Below are 22,194 nucleotides of genomic sequence, written 5' to 3'. Positions count from 1 at the left end.
GGGGTGCTTGGCCATGTCTATTTACCATCACAAGTGGGCCAAGGAACACCCAGAAAATTCAAGTGAATCCCCTGGATTCCACCCAAATTCCTCTATGTCCCCATCATATAAAAGCAGCCATACCTCCTCCAGATGAAGAGAGTCACTTATCTATACCAAGATGGTGATTTATCTTCTTGCCTCTTGGTCCCTGGACATAAAAAGCCAAGTTGGCAGGCATAGTTTATAGTTCAATGGAGTGTTTATATTGGGTACCCTGAGGAAAGGTGTCCCCCTTGAGGACATAGAATTGTAATCAGCACATCCCAGAGTCAGTTGCAGAGATGGGAAGCAAGATGTTCCCCAGTGAATCTGGGAGAGATGACAACTCCTGCTTCCATGTTTAGTCCCCATGGTATTTACCCAGGGTTGTCGTAACAAATTACCACAAACTTGGTGGCTTAAAACAACAGAAATGTACTCTCCCACAGTTCAGGAGGCCAGAAGCCTAAAATCAAGTGTTGGCAGCGTATGTTCCTTCTGGAGCCTCTCAGGGAGAATCTGTCCCAAGTTTCTCTCCTAGCCTCTGGTGGTTGCCAGCAATCCTCGGCATTCCTTAGCTTGCAGCTGTATCACCCCAATCTCTGCCTCCGTCTTCACATGGCCTTCTTCCTTGTGTGTCTGTGTGTGTCCTCTCCTGTCTTATAAGGACACCAGTCTTCAATTTAGGGCCTACCCTAAACCCAGCATGACCTCATCTTAAATTAACTCATTACATCTACCAATGTCCTATTTCCATAAAAGGTCATATTCTGAGGTTCTGGGTAGACATGAATTTGGGGGGCACAGTATTAATTATAGACTAAATTCTGTCCTCTCAAAATTCACATGTTGACATCCTGACCCCCAATACCTTAGAATGTGACTGTATTTGGAGATAGGGCCTCTAAAGAAGTAACTAAGGTTAAATGAGGTCATATGGATGGGCCTCAATCCAGTATGACTGGTGTCCTTATAAGAAGAGGAAGCAGCATTAGGGGTATGTGTACACAGAGAAAAGGCCATGTGAGCTCACAGTGAAAAAGTGGCCATCTGCAAACCAAAGAGAAAGGCCTTAGGAGAAACCAAACCTGCCAATACCTTGACCTTGAACTTCTAGACTCCACAACTGTGAGAAAATAATTTTCTGTTGTTTAAGCTACTCAGTCTGTAGTATTTTGTTATGGCAGCCCAAGAAGACTGTTAAATACACTGTTTAACTGCCACCCCACCTCACACACACACATGGATTCTCTATTGGGAACACAATGGAATAGAGTATCCTTGATTGAATGCGTATCTGTGACTTGAAGGATGAGGTCAAATCCTGGCAGAGTACTGCCTCTGAGCTGCTGCTTGAGTCTTCAGCAACCGTTGCAACATATCCTCGGGCAGGAAGTTTCTGGGTGGCATAGAGTGTGACACAGTGGATCTCATGGTCACAGGCCTATTCCTGCTCCTTCTTAGCTTTAAAGATGGTCCCCTGAGCTGACACAATGTTATGTGGTTTCTCCTGCCAGTGAATCAAAGCCTTCAGGTGCTGATGCTGGACGAGGCCCTACAAAAAGGAAAGGCAAACCTATTCCACTGAGAACGGACCACCGGCCTTTCTAGGCTGACTGCTCCGACCTGCCTCATAAAGCAGTGATGCCCTATCAGAGGCCCAGCATTCTTTTCTGCCGCCGATAGGTTTGACATTTTGCAGTGGTGGTAACTCTGGTAGCTTTGATAGATAAGTTGGAGTCCATGCTGGCCCAGGAGGTGTCTAAGTCTCTAAATGCAGATGGCGTGGCCCTTTCTCTAGAACCTTAGGTGGCTGCATTGTGGTTCTCTTACTGCAGCTTGCCACACACTCCACCAAACACCTTTCTCCAGCACTGTGACCTCCAGTACAATAGCACCTCTCCTATGGCCCAGAAAGCAGGGCTGCTTCTCCTGCAACCCAGACCCACTGCAGAGCCCCTGCCGGCCGCGGGTCCCATGCAGAACACGCAGCCTTAGAATCAGCTGGTATATGGCCCGGAACACTATCCTAAGGTATGAAATATGCTGCCTCCAGAACCCAGGAGGCTCAGCGGGCATCGTGCTGCCTTCCTCATGGCAGGAGGTGTATGTAGCAATTTTGCACTGTGGAGGTGATGCACCAGACTGCCCCTGACCACTGGACCCCTAAAAATTTTATGGGTGTGGCATATTGTTCATAAGGTTTATCCCCTACTCTCTGTAACACGTCTTACTAAGGCCTCATTGTTCTAGCTACTTTTCTTTTTTCTTTGAATTTTATTTTTTTATACAGCATGTTCTTATTATCTATTTTATACATAGTACTGTATATATGTCAATCCCAATCTCCCAATTCATCCCACCACCACCACCCCACCCCTCCCCCACTCCTCCACCCCCCGTTTTCCCCCCTTGGTGCACATACGTTTGTTCTCTACATCTGTGTCTCTATTTCTGCCTTGTGTTCTAGCTACTTCTTGCTCATCCATCCTCAGCATACTATCATTGATGAAGCAGGTGCCTATTCTTTAGGATAAAGTGGCAGAGTTAATAAAGCCCTGGGACAAAACTATTGAAGTATAGTGTCCATTCCATGTGAATGCAAATTGTTTCTGATCCCCTTTTTCGATGGAGAGAAATCATTTGCAAAATCCAAGACTACATTCCTTGGACTTGGGCTACATATATCTGCTCCAACAGAGAGGCCACATCCGGCATGGCATTTGCAATCCAGGTGACTACTTGACTGAACTTGAAGTTGCCTATAGGCATCTTCCAGGATCCATGCAGTTTCAGCAGGGGAAAGATTGGTGAATTAATATAGATGGGATGGGATTTTCATCTCTGCATTTTTTAGATCCCTAAGGATGCCACTAATTTCTGCCATCATTCCAGGCTATACTATTGCTTTTTGCTATCTTGGCTGGGGTAAGAAGGAGGTAGGAGGGTAGTTAAGTTTCAGAGGCTTCCACTTAGCCTTCCAAACACCCAGTGAAAACACTGTAACCTTGCACTTGGTCAAGACCCCTGTTATTATCCAACCCCTCCCTCACTTTAAGAAGGGAGCAAAAAGGACACTTTGAGTCTCTGGATAGCAGTATCAATTCAGACTCTGTCCAACAGACCTTGAAATATCTTATTTTCCTCCTTTCCCCAGAGTAGAATTATGAGTGAATGTCTCTAGGTTTTGGGGAAGCACTGGGGGACTAACTACCTTGTCCAGATGCCATGGTGCTACAGGGGGCTTCCTCCTGGGGACCTCTTTCATCGGTGGGCTATGGGTCTGAAAAGTGACTCAGGTCCAGAAACTGAGCAAGGGCTGATAATTCTTTATCAGGATAACCACCCTTCGGCCTCCATGTTATCTATCCTTGATGTTGTCCAGTGGTACAACTCATTATTACTCATTTATTTTGCCCCTAAGCTTGCTGTATTCTATTAACCTTCTCCATAACTCTCTGCAGGTCAGGTCCCCTTGACTAACCACTCCCACCTTGGTAGTCATTACCATAATTGTGACCCCACTGACTTTTGGCAAATAGGTACTGCCACTGGCCACTATTATTTCAGGGTCTTATCACCCACTGCCATCAGCAAGCTAGGTTTTACAATAGTTTGTTTCTGTTGTCAGAAGTAGCCTACAGAGTTACCACTGAACTTCTGGGGGGCCCTCGTGCTCTTTTCATCAGCACACGTCTTTAGGGCCTTGTTAAATGGTATGTCTGTTGGGCCTTCCTGTGGAACATAATCATCCAAAGATAAATCTATCCATTCTGGCATATCCACTTCCCTCAACCTTTTCATTCTTTCCTCCACCATTTGCCACTCAACTTTGTTTAGAATTGGCCATTGCTTTTTCCATGTTTCTAGAAGCCATCCTGGTAGTGAGTTCACATCTCCTGGGATCCTAGCCGGGATGTTAAATCCCATTAAGAGAGTGCTTATCCTGCAACCCAAGGACCCAGTGTGGATGTTATTAGCAAACTCTCCCCTAATTTCGTTCTGTCCCTCCTAATCAACAACTTCAGATTCCAGCCTCTATCATTCTCTTCCTGCCCCTCCCAATACATACAGGCCAATTCTTGCAGCTCCTTTGGGGTACAGTCTGTCTCCTGTCTCATCAGGCCCAGCCCTTCTCTGGCTGAGTTTTACTTAACCCTAATTACAGTTGCTCAACCCTAATTCTAGGTCTAGTGGCATGGAGATAGGGCAAGTCCTCAAGGGGGCACAGGTTGCCTGGGGAAAGAGACCTCTGCATCATCATCTAGCTTGGGAGTGGGTGAGGCGCCTTTGCCCTTAAGAGAGAGAAGTGGGCTGTGACTGCGGGCTCAGAAAGTTCAGGAGTCTGGGGAGTGAAAATCTTCAGCGGCATCCATTGCAGTGTCTCCATCTCACTCGTCAGGGTCCTGGATATTCCCAAACAGTCCCTTGACCTTTGCATAATAGACCTGCCGTGATGGGCAACTGTCTCTGAAGTTTATCCATTCAGACTACTAACTCCTGGCTTGGTCCTCAGTTTTCTCAGTTCTCCTGCTGCAAGAGATGAAAGCTTTTTCCAGTGCATCTAGAGGCCCTCTGGCTTTCTGTTGCCTGTTATTGCCCTCAGCTGTTCATTATGTTTCTACGGAATAAAAATGGCTCAGCAATAGCCATCCGACCTGTTATCCATATGGCTACAATTTTCTCCATACTTTCCAAATGCCAGCCCGTCTGATGATGCATTCCTTTCTCCCACACCATCCCAATTCACTGTCAGTGTAAGCTGTAACCGCTGGAACTTGTGCCAGCAACTGTCTGTTCTCCACCTACCACGGATGATGGGGTTCAGCTGCATCACTTTGTGTCTATCACACACTATTAATCTCTGCTACCTATCTTGCATATTAGACAAAAAGATGAAACAGTTTATACAAAAATATTGGAATGCTTTCCAAAATAGGCTTAAAATACTGAGAATAAGAAATCAAATAAAATATCAAAAGTATATAAGTGAGATACTAGATTTATTCAAAGAGAAATGAAATTTCCTGGGTAAAACATCTGTGTGATAATACTGATTCTGAAAAATGGCTATATAGTCACCTTTGTCTATACATTTAAGCATAAATAATAGGTGTTGTTCAGGACACACGCTGTGAAGAAAGAAATGAATGAGTCAATTGCTAAAACACACATATAACTACTTAAGATAACATGAATATTTAATGAAAATTTAGCGTAACATCTGACTTTTATCCTGTGGACAAACAAGAAAAAGTACAGTAATTCATTTTACCCATTACATTTTACAAAATCAGAATGATTTTCTAAGCAGTATTAATAAAAACAGCAATTTAATTTCAAACAAATATATTACCATCCTATTCCTTTATCCTGTATATGTAATTAATTGGCAAACCTACTAGATTACTGAAATCAGTAAAATCCAATCCATGATGCTTAATTGCTTGGATCGATAAACATCTTACATTTGAAATTCATTTTTCTTATGCTACAAGCCTGATTATCAGTTCCTATGAAAATGCTATGCCCTACTCCTTGCCCCAGTAAGTGTGACTAGTCTTTCACATAAGGCTAAGTGACAGTGCGTACGTCTGAATATCCACACACGATCCATCAAGCACACACATTCCAGCTCCTCAGACAAGGTCACCAATGGGCAAGCAGCTTTCCTAGTTCTCTTGTTCCTCATAGTGAGCATAGCCACTGGCATAGGTCCTTCCTAAATTCAAATTAGTAAACAAATCTGATGACTCAGCGTCTGAATCCTTTCCACCTTCATCTTCTTCCTCTTCATCATCCTCTGCTTCGTACTCATCTTCTTCCTCATCATGGTAGCTGCTATCACCGTACTTATCAGATGCAAGGTTCTTCCAATAGGCATCATACCCAGAAGCTCCATCTCCCTCTTCACCTCCAGTCTGCCTGCCAAATTTCAGGGAGCGTGCTACGAAAGACAGATATGTGTGTGGCACCTGATTAGCTCCAATTCTCTACATCCTCATTTTCCTCTACAATATATGAAGTTACATGAACTTGATTGGCTGCTGCTTACTCTCAAATGAAAAAGTCAGTCACATTTTCCTTATTTCCTCACTTAACATTTAACCGGAAAGAAAGGAGACCTTAGAAACAACAATCAGTTCCATCCTACTTAGAGTCTACATACACATCATATATAAGAAATGAGAAGGATGACAGTGTCATTTCATTAAATCTAGACAAAGTAGGAAAACGAAATAAGAATAATAGCATTCTCCATACATAAGTTAAATAAGGCATGTTAAAAACTAAAATGCCCTTTGTTTGATCAATTAAAAGTGCATTTTCAAATCACAGAACAGGTGATTTCATGTCATTACACTCTTCTCAAGAGAGCTACTGTATAATTCAGATGTCCTAGAAGACAAAGTCTGTCATTTCTTCTGCCTTAGTAGCAAAACAAAGTTAAGCGTAAAAAATTGTCTCACCTCACTGTATAACTATATCTTTGATTAAACAAAGTATTGTCAGAGTCATTTAGAATTATGGTTCCATTATACGTTTGGTAAAGAGTCAAATTCTCTTTAACAAAATCGTGAGCTTCATTACTGTAAGCATGTCTGTAGTAGTTGCATTCCTTCATAGAAAAGTTATATAAAAACTATAAAACAATTTCCTACAGTAGTGACGTATAACATAATAAGGATCACTGCTCAAATATCACACACATAAGAATAGCTTCAAAATGAATTCCAACTTCCAAGTACTGAAGATTACCACCACTTGAGTAGTGAGGATTTATTGCTACTCAATTATTTAAAATGAAGCTTCAGCAAAAACAGAAAAATCATTCTTTTTGGTCTTAAATTTCAGTATTCACTATGTCATTAACTGAAGCAAATGCCAAATATCAGAGTGAATGATGGTATATTTCTTAAGTTAAATTGAGAAATTTTACCCACAAATTTTCCAAGGCTATAAAATTCCATTTGCATAAGAGAACACATTCATCTTTTCAAATATGAAGAAAAGGCAAAAACAAAAATAGAAAGAGAAAAAAAAGAGATAAATCTTGTCTAAGCAAGAAAGCAAAATCACCCCAGTGGTATTTTAACAAGAGCCTTACTTGACATGCTGAGATCCTTAGTTTCCTGAGTTTCGTGTCCACATTTAGGGCAGGGAGGCCGTTTTCCTTTTTCGTGCTTAAACACCTTGCTCCTTGTATGATCATCACAGAAACAAGCCTATATAGGAGAAATAAAAATGAGCAAGTTAAATAAGTAATTCAAAAAATATACGAAGGCATCACTTGGTATTTCAAGGAAATGTAAAGTTACATATATACTTTTGTTAGGGCAGAGATTAAGAGTTTTGTTGGGACTGGTCATGCTCCTGATTTCAATTCCTTAAAGGAAATGGTCTCTGCCAGGACTCTTCTGAACTATGGCCTAAACACAAGACAGAAAATATATGCAGGGATGATATGCAGACACGTTTCTTCGTAAATGTGAGTATTCACAAAGCCTCTGATGACATAATGGTGACCAGCTTATCTACCTGCACAGAGCACACAGTCTAACTGGGGACACAGACAAGTGGAGAGGCAGCTACACACATTACGCATCGCAAGGGAAGGGAAGAGGAGAAGTGCCAAACCAGACCCAGGATTCAGGAAAGGCAGCCTGGGAGATGTGAAGTCTTAGCCGAGATCTGAAGGAGAATGGGGGTGCAGCAGGGTAAGCAAAGACGGAAGAGTGATCTAAGGCAGAGGAAAACAGCACAGACAGAACTGGAGAAGAGTTGGGGGAGAATTAAGAGATAGGGTTAGGAGCATTAGTAGGAACCACAGAAATGACTCTGAGAGGCAGTGAATCAGCTGCATCCGTTTAGTTATCTTTGACAAATGGAAATGCTGGAGACAAGGTCTAAGGAAACAGAACATTATGGAAATCTTCACTGTACTCAAACTCTACCAAACAAGTGCATTTTAACATAAAGTAAAATATACTCCCATCATTTTGGTCAGAATGTTCTCCATAAACATAAGGTATAAAAACACTGAGCTAAGATTCAGGAGACACACGCACTGCTGTCAACTCTGAGACAAGCCAACTGGATGACCTCTGAAATGTCTCTAAGCTGTCTCGACTTCATTCACAATCTCTAAAATAAAAGAAGTAAATTACATAATGTTTAAGGACCCCTGTAGATTTATTATAGCTATAAATAATCCAAGAGCTGGTGGATGAGTATGGGGATAGAAAACAAAATCTAAAACTAAAAAATATAAAAGTATACCTTACAACGGAGACAGGAATGCTGACCAAGCCGATTGCATGAAACACCTGTGAGGGAAAGTACATAATATCCACTTTCAAACTTGGAATGAAAACACTATTTTCCACAGATTTATACTTGATGTACTATCTTAGATCAATTATCGTTTTTTTTTTCTGTCTCATAACCTAGAGGATACAAAAAAATGAGATGGAATCCCCAGCCAGATGCAAGGAATCCAGCAATTGCACAGACACAGCATTCTTTTATCCTCCAATCTCTTTCTATTGCTCCAAAACTAGGAGATGGCAAACTTCATTAATGATATTTAGGAAACTGAAATGGTAAAACATTTTTTCAGTGACACTGGCTGGACTCTTCACTTAAGGATATAACAGTTCAGGACTTCCCTGGTGGCGCAGTGGTTAAGAATCCGCCTGCCAATGCAGGGGACACAGGTTCGAGCGCTGGTCTGGGAAGATCCCACATGCCACGGAGCAACTAAGCCCGTGAGCCACAACTACTGAGCCCGCGAGCCACAACTACTGAAGCCCGCACACCTAGAGCCCATGCTCCACAACAAAAGAAGCCACCGCAATGAGAAGCCCGTGCACCGCAACGAAGAGTAGCCCCCACTCGCCGCAACTAGAGAAAGCCCACGTGCAGCAAAGAAAACCCAACACAGCCAAAAAAAAAAGGATATAACTTCAATTTTTAAAAGAATAACTGTTTCCATTAATATATATTCTCTCCTTGTGTTGTAGGCTATTGCCATTTTTTGCAAACTTCTGATATGAGAATAGAATACTTCAGGTGGACTATGAAGAGAAAATAATACTCAAGTGGGCAGGAAAACAGATGGAAAAATCCTAAAATATTTTATCTCTATTTTAGTCAGTAAGCCACATTAATTTTGGTCATTATCTACAATTAATGCAAATATTAATGCAAATAATGCTCCTAAACTTAAGAGCAAATATTTTAGAAAAGCCAATTTGTCTGGCACATATTGAATATGCCAAAAAATGGAAGACAAAAATAATTAAGAGAGGTATAGAAACAAGAAAACAAACTAAGCCTTACCCTGATATAGTCTAAATATAAACTTAACTTTCAATTTACTTAGAGGTTTTGAAAAAGTAAAGAAAACAAAAGGAAATCTATCTTTATAATTCAAATATTGCAGATGTTTCTAAGTTGGGGATTCTTTTAAGTTTGCCTGGGTCATGGGGAGCTTTTTCAATCTGAACAGGAAAGTATTTTTTTAAAAACTCAAAGATGATTTCTCAATTATGTGTATTATTATTGCTTCTGTCCAACCATCCTGCTTCCTTCCACAGTGACACTGCTATTTCAGATGGATTTATATTACTTGTCCTACATGCTAATAATAAAAGTAAAAATCAACTGAGTACTTACTATATATATATATATTAGGAATATATAAGTATACCAAATTACTCTAATAATAACTGTATTATTTCAGTCTGTGGAGGAAAAAACCTGAAATCTCAATCATTTCTACTTGAAGATATGCCTAGAGAGTTCTTAGGTTCATTCTTCATTCAGTCAAAAGAGGATATATATCACCAAAATGCTATAAATTCCTTTCAAGTACAGAACCAGAACACAGACTGAAAGTACAAAGTGCCCAACCCAGTTTCCCTGTGCACCAGGCATTTCTGATACAGAATCTTCTCCCATCCCCACCACCTGAACCTTTGACATGCCACAACGACACAATCCCAAGAAACTCGTTGTTGTCTATCACACCCTCACCCTTACGGCAGGGAACCCAAACCGCTAGGATGGGATGCGGCCTTGCCAGGCTTCTTCCCCTAATTACACCTCAAAAACACACTGGCACTCCACTTCACTGCCCTGTTATTTTTCTCCCCAAGAGTTAAAATCTTGAACTTATATAAAAACTGCATTTCTCCCAGATTCTAAAAAATATTGTGACTTTCCTAGTTTTAGACTGGGGAATGGTTTTCTTTTTAAATCTATTTCTATGTCTTCCGAGTATTTTAAAAGAAAGCAGGTTAGAATACATCAAAGCCTGCTGACAATAAGCCATTTAAATTAGAAGTCCCCGGGCCACTTTTATTATTTTAAAAAATAAAGGCAGAGTACACACATGTGTTTTGTTTTTGTTTTTGTTTTTTCTCCTCGAAATATACTTCCCACTGGTTATACAGGCAAAGAAGTATTTTATAGAATTTCCGTATCTTCCAATTCATAGTTGTACGGTCAAATCCAAAACTGATGATATATGACCAATTAAGGGAGTAGAAACAAACTATCTTTGGGACTTATATGTATGATTAGGACAGTGTTTCAGAGAAAATATTTCAAGTAGTGAATGGCAACTGGCAAAGGAAAAATGGCAACGAAAAAATAAAACAATGAAAAAAAAGTAAAGAAAGATGATAAATTACAGTAAACCAAGGAAGCCTGTGAATCTGCAATGAGAATGACTTTAATATGAGGTATCAAAGGCATGGTAATAGATTTATCTTAAAATCCTTTCAATTATTCAGTGTCTTTATTTTTCCTTTGTCTTTTACTGAATCACTAAAACTTCTTGATGGAAATATAGCCTTATCACTTACAGTTGCCTGTCTTTGGGGTGTAAATGCTACGAAATACACAAAGTTCCCAAGTCCCAAATAAAATAATTCAATTTTTATATTATACATTCTGCAGAAGCCTAGGAACAGCTCAAAAAGGCTAACTACTCTGAGATGTTCCTTTAATCTTTTGAGATTTTCTTTATAAATATCACAAGAATTACCTATGTGTGTGTATGTGTGTCTTAGACTGATGACTTACCAACTTTAAATTTATAGATGAGTATAGGGATTAGCATTTCATAGCAGAACAAGAACCAAATTCAAGAAAGTGAATTTGGAATTTCAGTCTTTCCTACAGTGGTATCTACTATTTAATAAGGGCTTTGTAAGTGACCGGTACCATACTTATGCCTTATATGGATTCTCACTTCAATTAACTCTGAAACAATTAGCTTCTTTCTTTAATACATAACAAAATTCAGGTTTAGAAAGATTTGGTAAGTTGCCCAAAAACATATGGCCAATAAGTAGAATTCAAGTAATGTCTGAATCTAAAACTTGAGCTTTTGAGAATCAACAGAATAGAAATAAAATAAAATGCAATCTATCTCTAAAGACGATACCATGAAACACTGGTTCTCAAACTAGAATATACATGAGAGTTATGTGTGCAGGTTAAATACAGATGCCTGGCACCTGCCACCCACTTAAAGATAGAACCTCCAGGGATGAGGCCTTGACAGCTGTACTTTTAAATAACCTCCACAGGTGTTTCTGATGCACAGTCCTGCCTAAGAGTCACTGGAACCAACCAGCAGGAACAAACTAGGGGTGTACCACTTATCTGGGGACACCTGAAAACAGGGTGGGGGAGGGTATGTTAGTTGTTATAATAACTTGGAAGTGAAAATGACATTTAGTATTCAGGATCAGGAATGCTACAAGTCCTGCAATGCCTGATCAATCCCACAAAATGAAGAACTGACCCAACCAAAATGTCACTGGCACACTGCTGGACAAAAATGGACTGTATGTGTTCTGAATTTTTTCTACAAACAGAAAATAGATATTGAATTAAATTACAGTCCATAAGAGGCCGCATGAAAAACTAGATTCCTTTTTCATTAAGTTTAACACTTACACTATTAAGAATCTTGGGTATAAAGAACATCTAATATATAAAAACTTACATTTAAATGTTTCCGCTTCTAAAACCTGGCAGCTGGCTTGATGTTCAAACTGATCATCTTCACAAAGAAAGTTATGGCAAAAAGAACAACTGAAAATTCTGCCTCCTATTGGATTAAAGAACAAAACCCACAAATGTAAATATGATAAAGTTTAATTTAAAAAACTTATCTGTAAAACTGCTCAGAAAAGATGGCAAGTTATTTAAGATTTATACCAAAATAGCACGGCAGTTTTTGTTCTGGCAAAGGCTCCAAAGAAAACTGACAAATTGAACCATAAAAGAGTGAACTCCCACTGTACCCTGGCTACCCATATACACTCACAATGCTCAGAGACACTTCCTCCCCTGTAACTCCCCTCCCTACCTGCCTAGGTAAAAATCCTAGTATTGCCTGTTACTGCTGGTATAAATCCCTTTTCCAACTAAACTGCTAACCAAAACAGTGCCAGTACTTACGATGACAGAATCCTAAAAAAAGTCATAAAAAAAGAGCATCCAGAACGTGTCAAAGTCAGCCTTCACTTCCAGCAAAGCTCATCATTTGTAGGTAACCACTCACCGTGGTCCCAGACACCCCGTTCACATTCCACACACTCAGCATCGGTAAGCGGGCAGACACAGGCGTGTGTACTGAGACACTTCCTACCGTGACAAACCCAAGCTTCACAGAAGTCACATATTGCACCCTGCAACCAAAGAACATGAAAAATTAACCTTTGACACAACTGGCTGCAGCCATAGTTTAAGCAGCGGCAACCACCAAAATTATATACATTTAGCCACTTATCAACCTTCAGTGATAATGAGTGGCTTCATTAAAGAAAATGTACTGTTTAAGCCAAAATTAAAGAGTGTTTCCTGAAAATCAAACTACCTCACCAATAGCTATTTACAATATACAAATCTATAAATCAAAAGAAAAAGAAGCAAAAGGGAAACTATGCACTTACGCTAATATTAATCATTAAAATAAGTCAAAGAGCTGACAGTGTTGCCCCCAAACTGAATTTTACAAAAAATCAAATGAAGTCTAGAGCCCATAATTTAAGCGTTCCTGTCTATAGCAATTCTGGTAACGAAATTAAGTTTTTTCAAATACTAACATTCCTGACTTAAGAAAGTTCCTTCTTATCTGTGTAATTTATAAAATAAATATATAGCTTTTCTAGAATAACAGAGAGAAAATATTAAACTTCTGCCAGCATCTTTTTTAAGGCAACTTATGCATTAAATCATTATTATAACTCTTTGTTTAATAAAACTAAAATATAATATCTGGAACTAAATGACAGGGTGAGACTTTCCAATTCTCTGTCAAGGTAAGACGGTAAGACTACACACACCTTTAATAACACAATGACATCTACAGAACACTAAGAGCTAGAAAGAATCTTAAGGAAATGGAACTGGACGGTTTTTCCTTTCTGGGTGAGGAGGGACAGGGGCCTGAGACTAAGTCCAAGTTCTAGAGCTACATTAGAGCTGAGCTGTGATTCAAATCCAGGTCTTCCAACACTCAAAATTCACTGTTCTACTATTCAAGGCACTGGAACAAAAGTGGAAAAGTGCAAATAGGAAGAATGTTTTGGGACTTGCAAAAATAGATTACCAGTGTAGATAGCAAATCCTCGAATCTATCTCTTGGATTACTCAGGGTTCTAGCAAGAGAAAAATGACACATTAAACTGGGTAATCCAGGGGAGTTTAAAGAGATAATTCACAAAGAATAGGGAAGGGCTTCGAAAAAACATCTGGGATGATGCAGATACTACCCCTAGGGCTGAAGGGCCAAGGGCAGGGAAGGGAGGGAGGTTCTACAACCGCAAGAGAAAGCCAGCCGTATGCAGAGGACTACCTGGTCATATAGAGAGGAACTGGTGGCCAATCCATGTCGAAACCAGGATAAACTGGTAGGGCATAAGCTGGGAGAATAAACACCCGGATCATAATTTCCTCCTATCATCAGGTCTCTTGCCAAAGTCCTTTTTGGGCGGCTGAACCCAAAAAGAAGCCCTAAGTAAGACACTGATTCACTCCACCACACAAGTCAGGCTCCCAGGGCAAATCAGGGGGAAGAGTCGGGGAGAGGGAATCTTAATCAGCAAATAGAAGATGGCCAGAAAATCACTTTTCTAGAATTTAGAGCTAATGATGCATGATTCGACTTTAATGTATTCTTTATATAAGAGTTCATTCATACTCATACAACTCAGTGAATTAAAACAATAATAATTTGATAAATCTAGACATAAGCAAACTACCAAGGAAGATTACAACAGCTTCTGAATAAAGATAACACTGACAATGCTATACTTAAAATAAAGAATTTTCACATGATGATTATGAATAATTCCAGCTCTTCTATAAGATAGCCACTCATGAAAAATATAAAGGTCTGCCTCATGATGGAAAATTACATGTTCTTGGAAAATTATGAATATTCTACTATAAATATTACTTTCCTCATGGACTGACATTTGGACCTAAGAATAAATTCACACAATAGAATACAGTAAAACTGGTCAAAAGGATAACATTTTTTTTTAAAAAACGAGCAAAATGCCTCACACAACGCAACTGTTTCCATTATGTAAAATAATGAATTTTCTTTGAAACATCTACATGTAACAAAGACATAACGACATGTAATGAACTACATGTAACTACATGTAGTAAAGAGCGTAATTCTGTGTTAACTATGTACTCTTTTTTGAAACGTAAAGCTTTAAAAGAACGATTAATCCTAGGTTCTCTTGGAACTAGGTTGCTTATTTAACCAAAAGACTGAATTTTAGTTTAGCAGGACTTTCAGTATAGTAAATAATATTTTGTGATGTCTAATTAAGATATATTAGAAAGGTATCACTAACAAATTAATGTTGTTTAGGTCAACATTAGATGAGTTTCCCTTCCTTATACATTTCCCAATAAGAAAGAAGAAAGCAGTCAAAAACAAGTGGGTAATAAGTGAAAATCATACAAAAACATGCCACAAATAATCCAGATAACTCCAGACTGATTACATTTAGAAAAAAACAACTGCATATTGGTCAGAATGCCTTCTCCTTCTCCTTGGAAACCTACTCGTCTAAAAGATAACTACAAGAAGCTTACCACCATGGCAAGGCCAGTACTGTAGACACCAGCATGTTTTATGACACAGTCAGAAGACTTCATCATGCACTTTGTTTTCCCTAGCAAAGAAACAAAAATTTTCACTATTAGTCTTGCAAAGTAGTACATACAAATATTCACTAATTCCTCTTTTTATCTAGCCCAAGTTCCTATGGAAATAATTTGAAAATAAAGAGAGACCAGCACTATTTACTGCTTATATAACTGAAAAAAGAAAATGGATATAACTGAGACCTCATTACTTGAGTCAGATCTTTTGAGATTAGGAACTTATATGATAATTCATGTTTGTACTAAAATCAAAATTTGAAGGTTATGCTTTGTAATCTAATAATCACTAAAGCAGTTTAAAAATCTTGTGAATTTTCAGATGAATTCAGGGAGGTTTTTAAATATGCTTTAAAAGTGAATTTTACATTTTATAATTCACAATAAAGGCAGTCTGATTTGAAGTTACTGCTTCTTTCTTTCCCTAGAACATATCAAACCAAAGCAAATCAAATAATAATTATGCAAATTATCTGGTTCATTTTTTTAATGTTTAACCATAGTTAAAAATTTACAAACTTAGCCCCCGGGTAAACATTCTTCTAAAAGAATTGTCCAATAAGTGCCCAAATGAGCACAAAAATCAGGAATATAGTGATAAAGCTAAAAATCACAATACAGCCACAAGAGCTCTTATCTAGCAGCGAATCACCAACCCGAAACACTGTCAGGAAATTCACTGATCACATGCTGCGAGAGGATTAATGGTGACAAATCAATCACGCATCTCAGACTCCACAAAGCAGAACACGAAAGAAACAGAAGATGCTCAATTTTCCACTACCTTGATTACCTAAGAAACAAAGCTAGACAACAGGAAATGGGAAGAGAAACAGGAAATGAGGGGCAGCAGGCCCCCAGCTGCTCCCTGTCTAACACTAAGGACAAGAATCGGCGAGAGGGAACTGTATCCGTGCACAGCACCACAAACGCTGAAAACAGGGGAAGGGCCTAGCGACAGCTTATCTCAATCTTCTCCACAGTCTATTTCCTCACTCTACATCCATTTGTCTTTTGTAAATAAGGATATAAAAACTGGCAAATGACTGGTCTATCTAGGCCAGTGTTCTCTTTTCCATTAATTACAGACCTCAAAGCCATCTCTGAAAGCTAGAACTACACTAGAAACATTCAGGGGTGTGGCCCTAAGCCTTCCTAACTTTCTGCAATGTTATCATGCATAACATTTAAATGAGCATATCTCAAACTGTGTTCCACCTGAAACTATTATCCCATAAGCAAAGGGGATACTTGTTCAAATAAAAGTTTGGGGGGCAAATCTGGAGTCAAGACAATTAATCAGGTTTCTTTACTGGAGGTCTTCAGAACTTTTAACACATACATAGGTAAGAGAACTCTCCCAGGTGGGAATGAGGGAATGAAACACGCAGCGTGTCTCAAATGTATGCTCTGCTTTAAGAAATACCTATTAATATCTCAAGTATTCTGTGGCAGACTATTTGGGAAACATGGATCTTGTTCTATGAACTACTATTTAGTTTTACTCTGAATAATCATTTACTCTGAATAAAAGTTTCCACTGATACTTGGGAACTAGGTAAGTGGCTTAGGAACTCTATTCTACTCACTTGGGAATACATGTGAGGAAATTCAAGAATCATACGCTAAGAACCAAACAGAAAAACAACTGATCACAAAAACTGGCACCAGGTAAATGTGGAACAGAATTATTTTTAACAGCCTAACACACTGCAGGCAGTATCAGCAGAAATCAAAACTTAGGAAAGTAAACAAAGGATATCGACAAGACTAAGACAGTATAAATAAAAAGGCAGCATCACCAAATGTTATTAGTCTGAAATCTAATCTTTCCATGTTTAAAACAACACGTGGTACCTTTATCTAAACTGTATCTTAATTATTTTCCAGCATTACATCAAAGAGACAAAACCAAGACTTGACAGTTTTTTGATAGTCCAAATAACATTTTATGTAGTCTTATTAATAGTAAGGCATAACGTTACTGTAAATGATAATGATGAACCCACAGGTTCAAACTGATTAAATGCCAAACAAATGTTTGATAAAAGAAAAGCATGTGTTTTGATCATATACTTACCACACTGTGCACAAATTGGTAACTTCTGTACAGAATTACAAAAATAGCAAAATGCTCTATTCTTCTGCCGTCTTGTCATGTAAAAGAAAATTTTAAAATTTAGTCAATATCAGATAAAAGGTCAGTCTATAGTATTACACATAGATAGAAAAAGAAATAAATAAAAATTTACCTCTGACACTTGTCACATTCCTGTAAAATATAAAAACATAACATTAATTTTTCTACTGGTTGAAAACTGCAAAGTTACCCGCATTATAAAGAATACCGTTTTTCATGCTAAAATTTAAGTGACATTTGCCCAAACCCTCCAATTCCACCCATGAATACAAGCATCTATACATACTTTAACAACAAAGGTATGTTTTGGGGCATACCACACTAGAGAAAGAAGTGGCCTTTTCACAAAAGAGGCTAAATACAGTAGTGGTCTGTTTTTTGGATTTTTTTTTAAGCAATCAGAAAAATAATACAGAACGAACACAAGAAACAGTAGAGAACACAGTATGTTGAAGCTCACAGAAAATCCAGAATTCTAAACATGGTATGAAGAAGCTCTCCACAGTCTGGTCTCTAACCACTTTTCAAACCTCACTGGCCTATTCTCTTTAGATTCAAGTCACTATTTGCCAGCCATTCTCAAAATATGTCTTGTATTTCTTCTTTTCCATGCCTTACTTATTCTAATACTTTTCCCTGAAAAGTCCCTCCTCACTTCTTTACCTGCTGGAAGTCCTGGTGATGATCCCACCTCCTCTGTGAACTGTACCCCATCCCCACACTCACCTTTATCACCTCTTAGTCCTAATGAACCTTAATCCCAATTGTACCTTTTCTGCAGCACTTACCAAAGTCTAGCCCTCACTGTATATATTTAGGTATGAGTGATTTCTTTGTCTGTCCTCCTTCTCTTCTCTAGAAATCACCCTGACATGGACGAGGGAGTCCCCACCGTCCTATCTGTGCTATGTAATCTCGCTCCCCCTCACCCCCCCACCAGCCCAGTACAAATGCTGGTTAATCCTGGGATGGGTACCCACCCAAGCCCAACCCATCAGAGTCCTTTCCCTCTCTGAGGGCAACAATATGTGATGTGAGACATGGGAGCTGTGAACCCAGTGGCTATGAACCCCAAAAAATGGAATTAAACAATCTGAGAAAATGGAACTAAATAAAAGCAAAAGACAGAACTACAAGTTGTTTCAGGTTCCAGCTGTCCCAGCATCCCAGCTACATCCATGCCCTTCCCAACTACACAAGTTAGCCCATTACTTATTCAATAAACTATTTCTCCCTGAAGTTACTTAGGTTGGATTTCTGTCATTGATAAACATTAAGTAATACAGAAAACAACTGAGCTATAAGCTTGTGGAAACCAGGACTATGTCATGGTAATGATGACTTAGGATGAAAAGGCTCCAATTAATAGGACAAACTGAGGAAGGCATACTAGGTTAGAGAAGCTGGAGAATGTCACACAGTTCCTAGTGTGTATTCCTGTTCAGTACATATCTATTTGTCACCAACAGTAGCCAAGGTAATATGATAGGTTTCAGAAACAACAAAATCAAACAAAATTCACCACTACTCAGTGTTAATGAAAACAACAGACATGCCTTTAACATAGATTTATATAGTTTTTCAACCGATAACCAAAAAAGCTGTTACCATTGAAGCATTGCACGGGTGTTTAGCTAAATCGATAGTGCTTCTTGATGCTCTTAATTGCTTTTCACGTTCCCGGCGATTCTCTGCCTTCTTCCTCGCACCAGTCTTTTTTTTAGGCATCTCCCCTTCTTTCTACACAAGCAAACAGAGAAGATATAATTGCCCTGTTGCATTTGCTATTTTAAAGAAACTAAGGAATACCAGAATGAAATCTTCTAATTCTCAAACTTTAAACTCAACCCTGCTATTCTGATGGTTAAGCACATTTTAAGCCTTTATGCATCATTTAGCACACATCATCCCAAATAGATGGCTTTTAAAATAAGGCACTTATTTGTATTACCAAACAGTTCTAAAATATGTAAACATCAAAAAGATTTACCCTAACAGCCAAAATGGTTTTCTTTCCCACAGAGCAAAAAAAAAGTTCCTCTGATATTCAATATTCTTTAAAAACTACTCTGTACCAAGTGAAAAAAAATTATTAGGAATATATAATTAACAAGACTCATTTAAAAGTATATTATTTACCCAGTTTATATCACTTTTTTAAGCCATATATTCAGATGACCTGATGCTGCCAAGTCTTCAAGTATGTCTAATTTCTCCCGTGTAATACCTAAATAAAACGTCTAATAGTCAAGTCAAATGACAACATTAACTACAGAGCCAAACTACCCTCTCCGAAAAGATATTAAAGGCATCAGAGTAGCTTTGACTCCCTGAAAGCTGCCTTTCCCGCTACTTTTACCTGCAGTGAGCATGTAATTTTCACAGGGTTCAAATTTAAGAGTATGTGTTTACCACACATATCAAAATAAGGACTTTAAAACTGGCTTTTATCAGGTAGTTGAAAGAACTACCTCATTTAGAAAAACAAGGTTTTCACTAAATAACACATTTTTATTTGGCTTTTCATCCCATCTGAAGACACAAGTTCCCTGAGGATTCCAGCCCTATCTTTCTTGACAATATCTTTCTTTGCCTCCCAGCCCTGCCTGGCATAAATTAAGCCCTTAACAAATGAAGAGATACACGAATGAATGAGTCCATGTGCTTGCTTTGAAACAGAATCTCAAATTTCTTAATATTCTTCAAAATACATGTATTTTTTAAAAAGTCTTTTCTAAGAGTGGTTCTCAAAAATCAACTGTGGAATTCCCTAAAAGCACAGATTTAGACTTCTAGGCTCAATCCAAGATCTACAAATTCCAAACCTCCAAGCACGGTTTTAAGTTTCACTGGTGACTGACACACAACGTTCCTGAAGACAAAAATATTCAAAGAAACCAAAGTCGTGTCCATGATACAGGGAGAGAGTTCCATGAAAGCACATCTTGACACTTACATTTCTCATTACAATACAGCAAAATCATACACCAGCTTGTACCCGGAACAATACTAACGTCACTCATAAAGTTGTCCTACTTTCCGGGTTTCAACTCTCATGTTGGAATGCCCAATCAAAAAACCGCGCGGTGGTTAGTTGCAACTTAAAAATGAACAAACCAGGCGAGGAGGTTTAGTGGGTGGTTACCCGGAGTAACGTCCAAGTCCACTAGGTCACCCTTCCGTTATTTACAATGACAAAACTTACAGGGTGAAAAATTGTGTACTGCCCTCGCCAAAGAAGCTAAAAAAATAATCACAGGGTGATCACCGGTTGAATTTTCTGCGTCCCCCGGGGAGAACCAGCTGGGAAAGTTGAGCCTCATTTTTTTCCCCTCTAGTTTGTTTTGTAAACTTAAAGAGTGAATTCTATGTCTTAGCGTTATAGGGGTTTAAGCCCTCCTCCAGGAACGCTCCCACTTCTTCAGGACGTGGCCCGTGCCACGAAATGAGAAAACAGGCCTGGGGCCACTGCGGCTTTGGAGGCAAAGCCTGCAGCCGGAGGACCCAGCGGGGTGCAGGGGGAGCCCAGGGGAGAGTCGGCGGAGGTGCCACGCGACTCGGGGAACCGACGGCCATCCCCGCCCGCGGGGCACCCTCCCTCGCGCGCGCTCCGGGCCGACCTCGCTCACCCTCGCGGGGAGGCCGGGCTCACTCCCGGGGCCGAGGGGCAGGGAATGGCGTGAGGCCGGCCCGCGGCGGCTGTAGATCCAATTCGAGGACCACAATTCCGGGGGGAAAAATGCTAAGCCCCGAGGAAGGCGGACAGACCTGCTTCCAGGTACTAGGAGCCGGACCGGATGTCCTCTGACGTCAGCACGTCGACAGGGGAAGGCCCGCCCACTTCTCTTCGCTCCGCCCCGTCACTCCCCCTTCCGCTGGGGGCAGGTCTCCCAATCCTGGGCTGAGGACCTGACTGAGAGAAGAGGAAAAATGGGGGAACAGAAGGAGGGAAAGGGAGGCACCTCAATTTTATGTTTTCAGAAAAGGAGAAATCTAAGCGAAGAGAAAAATCCAAAAAGAAAAAGGAAATGAACTTAAGCCCTGGTGGTGGATCAGTTGACTCAAACAGAAAATTCTTGCCTAATTCTTCTGGAAACTTTCTGCTACCCGCATATTTTGTGCCCTCACATCCCACTTTTCGTGTTTGCTCCACAAGTTGTCCCTTTAGTTGTCCAGTGAAGTTCTGTACTACCCTCCTTTGTCTATTTCCACTGGCCTTCTGGAATTCCATTCTTTTGTGAACAAATTCTTCCACATTCTGAGCCTCTAGTGTGTTTGCTGCCTGTCCTTAGCTGAAATCTAACATCACCCCCACCCCCCTTGCAGAGTCCGCTTGCTTTAAACTTGAAAGTGAAGGTTGCTCATTTTCTCACACTTCCTTCATGTCTTGGTTAGGGGGGTGGGATGTGTCCCCTTGCTTCCCAGTGCCTCCCTCACATAATCCATCCTCGTTTTTATGTAGCAGTGCCACTTTTTATCCTACCTTGTTGCTGTTTTACCCTCTCCTCACCGATGGAAGACTCTAGAACCTGACTTCCAACTTGTGCCATCACCCAGAATCACATTAATATCTAAATGGAAGACCCATCCTCTTGGGTTCTGGATTTCTTCATCTCCAGTAGCCATCACCTCTGCTCCAAGACAGGCACCCACTCTCATGACTGTACCCCAGGCCTTGTCATCAGGTGGAACTACTCCACCACTAAAATCCAAACTTCAAACATCTAACCAACCAACTTCCTATACCACCAACTCTCTCAGCTGTCCCTAACGAAGACTTCGAATCTCATGATCCTTCTCTTTTCTCCCTATCAATTATCCCCCTG

General features: G+C 39.7%; 1 protein-coding gene across 4 annotated transcripts; it reads right to left on the bottom strand.

Annotated features, from left to right (window-relative positions):
* Positions 1-5,007: 5,007 nt before the first annotated feature.
* ZNF330 (zinc finger protein 330) lies at positions 5,008-21,197 on the bottom strand. Of its 4 annotated transcripts, XM_082389938.1 has the most exons (11): positions 20,998-21,132; positions 19,508-19,595; positions 18,977-19,108; positions 17,481-17,500; positions 17,309-17,379; positions 15,160-15,239; positions 12,605-12,731; positions 12,044-12,148; positions 8,302-8,348; positions 7,130-7,247; positions 5,008-5,968 (listed from the first exon to the last, which is right to left on the bottom strand). In XM_082389938.1, the coding sequence occupies exons 3-11, from the start codon at positions 19,094-19,096 to the stop codon at positions 5,694-5,696; spliced, it is 963 nt and encodes a 320-aa protein (XP_082246064.1). In that variant the 5' UTR covers positions 19,097-19,108; positions 19,508-19,595; positions 20,998-21,132; the 3' UTR covers positions 5,008-5,693. The 4 variants fall into 4 exon arrangements, with proteins under 4 accessions (XP_082246064.1, XP_082246065.1, XP_082246066.1 ...); XM_082389939.1 differs by lacking the exons at positions 19,508-19,595; positions 20,998-21,132 and adding an exon at positions 21,137-21,197; XM_082389940.1 differs by lacking the exon at positions 19,508-19,595 and having other exon boundaries at positions 20,989-21,185.
* Positions 21,198-22,194: the final 997 nt, after the last annotated feature.

This window comes from Balaenoptera borealis (genome assembly GCF_965194805.1).
Source record: "Balaenoptera borealis genome assembly, chromosome: 4".
Classification (NCBI taxonomy): Eukaryota; Metazoa; Chordata; class Mammalia; order Artiodactyla; family Balaenopteridae; genus Balaenoptera; species Balaenoptera borealis.
The sequence above is the reverse complement of the archived record's forward strand: the minus strand, read 5'-3'. Positions and strand labels throughout refer to the sequence as shown.

Bases quoted from the DNA above. Each gene is read 5' to 3' on its own strand.
- ZNF330 (XM_082389939.1), bottom strand. From the start codon at position 19,096: ATGCCTAAAAAAAAGACTGGTGCGAGGAAGAAGGCAGAGAATCGCCGG. The intron at 12,149-12,604 runs GTGAGTGGTTAC...TTAATCCAATAG, and splicing joins ACGGGGTGTCTGGGACCACG to GAGGCAGAATTTTCAGTTGT. The intron at 7,248-8,301 runs GTATACTTTTAT...TCTCCTATATAG, and splicing joins ATTCCTGTCTCCGTTGTAAG to GCTTGTTTCTGTGATGATCA.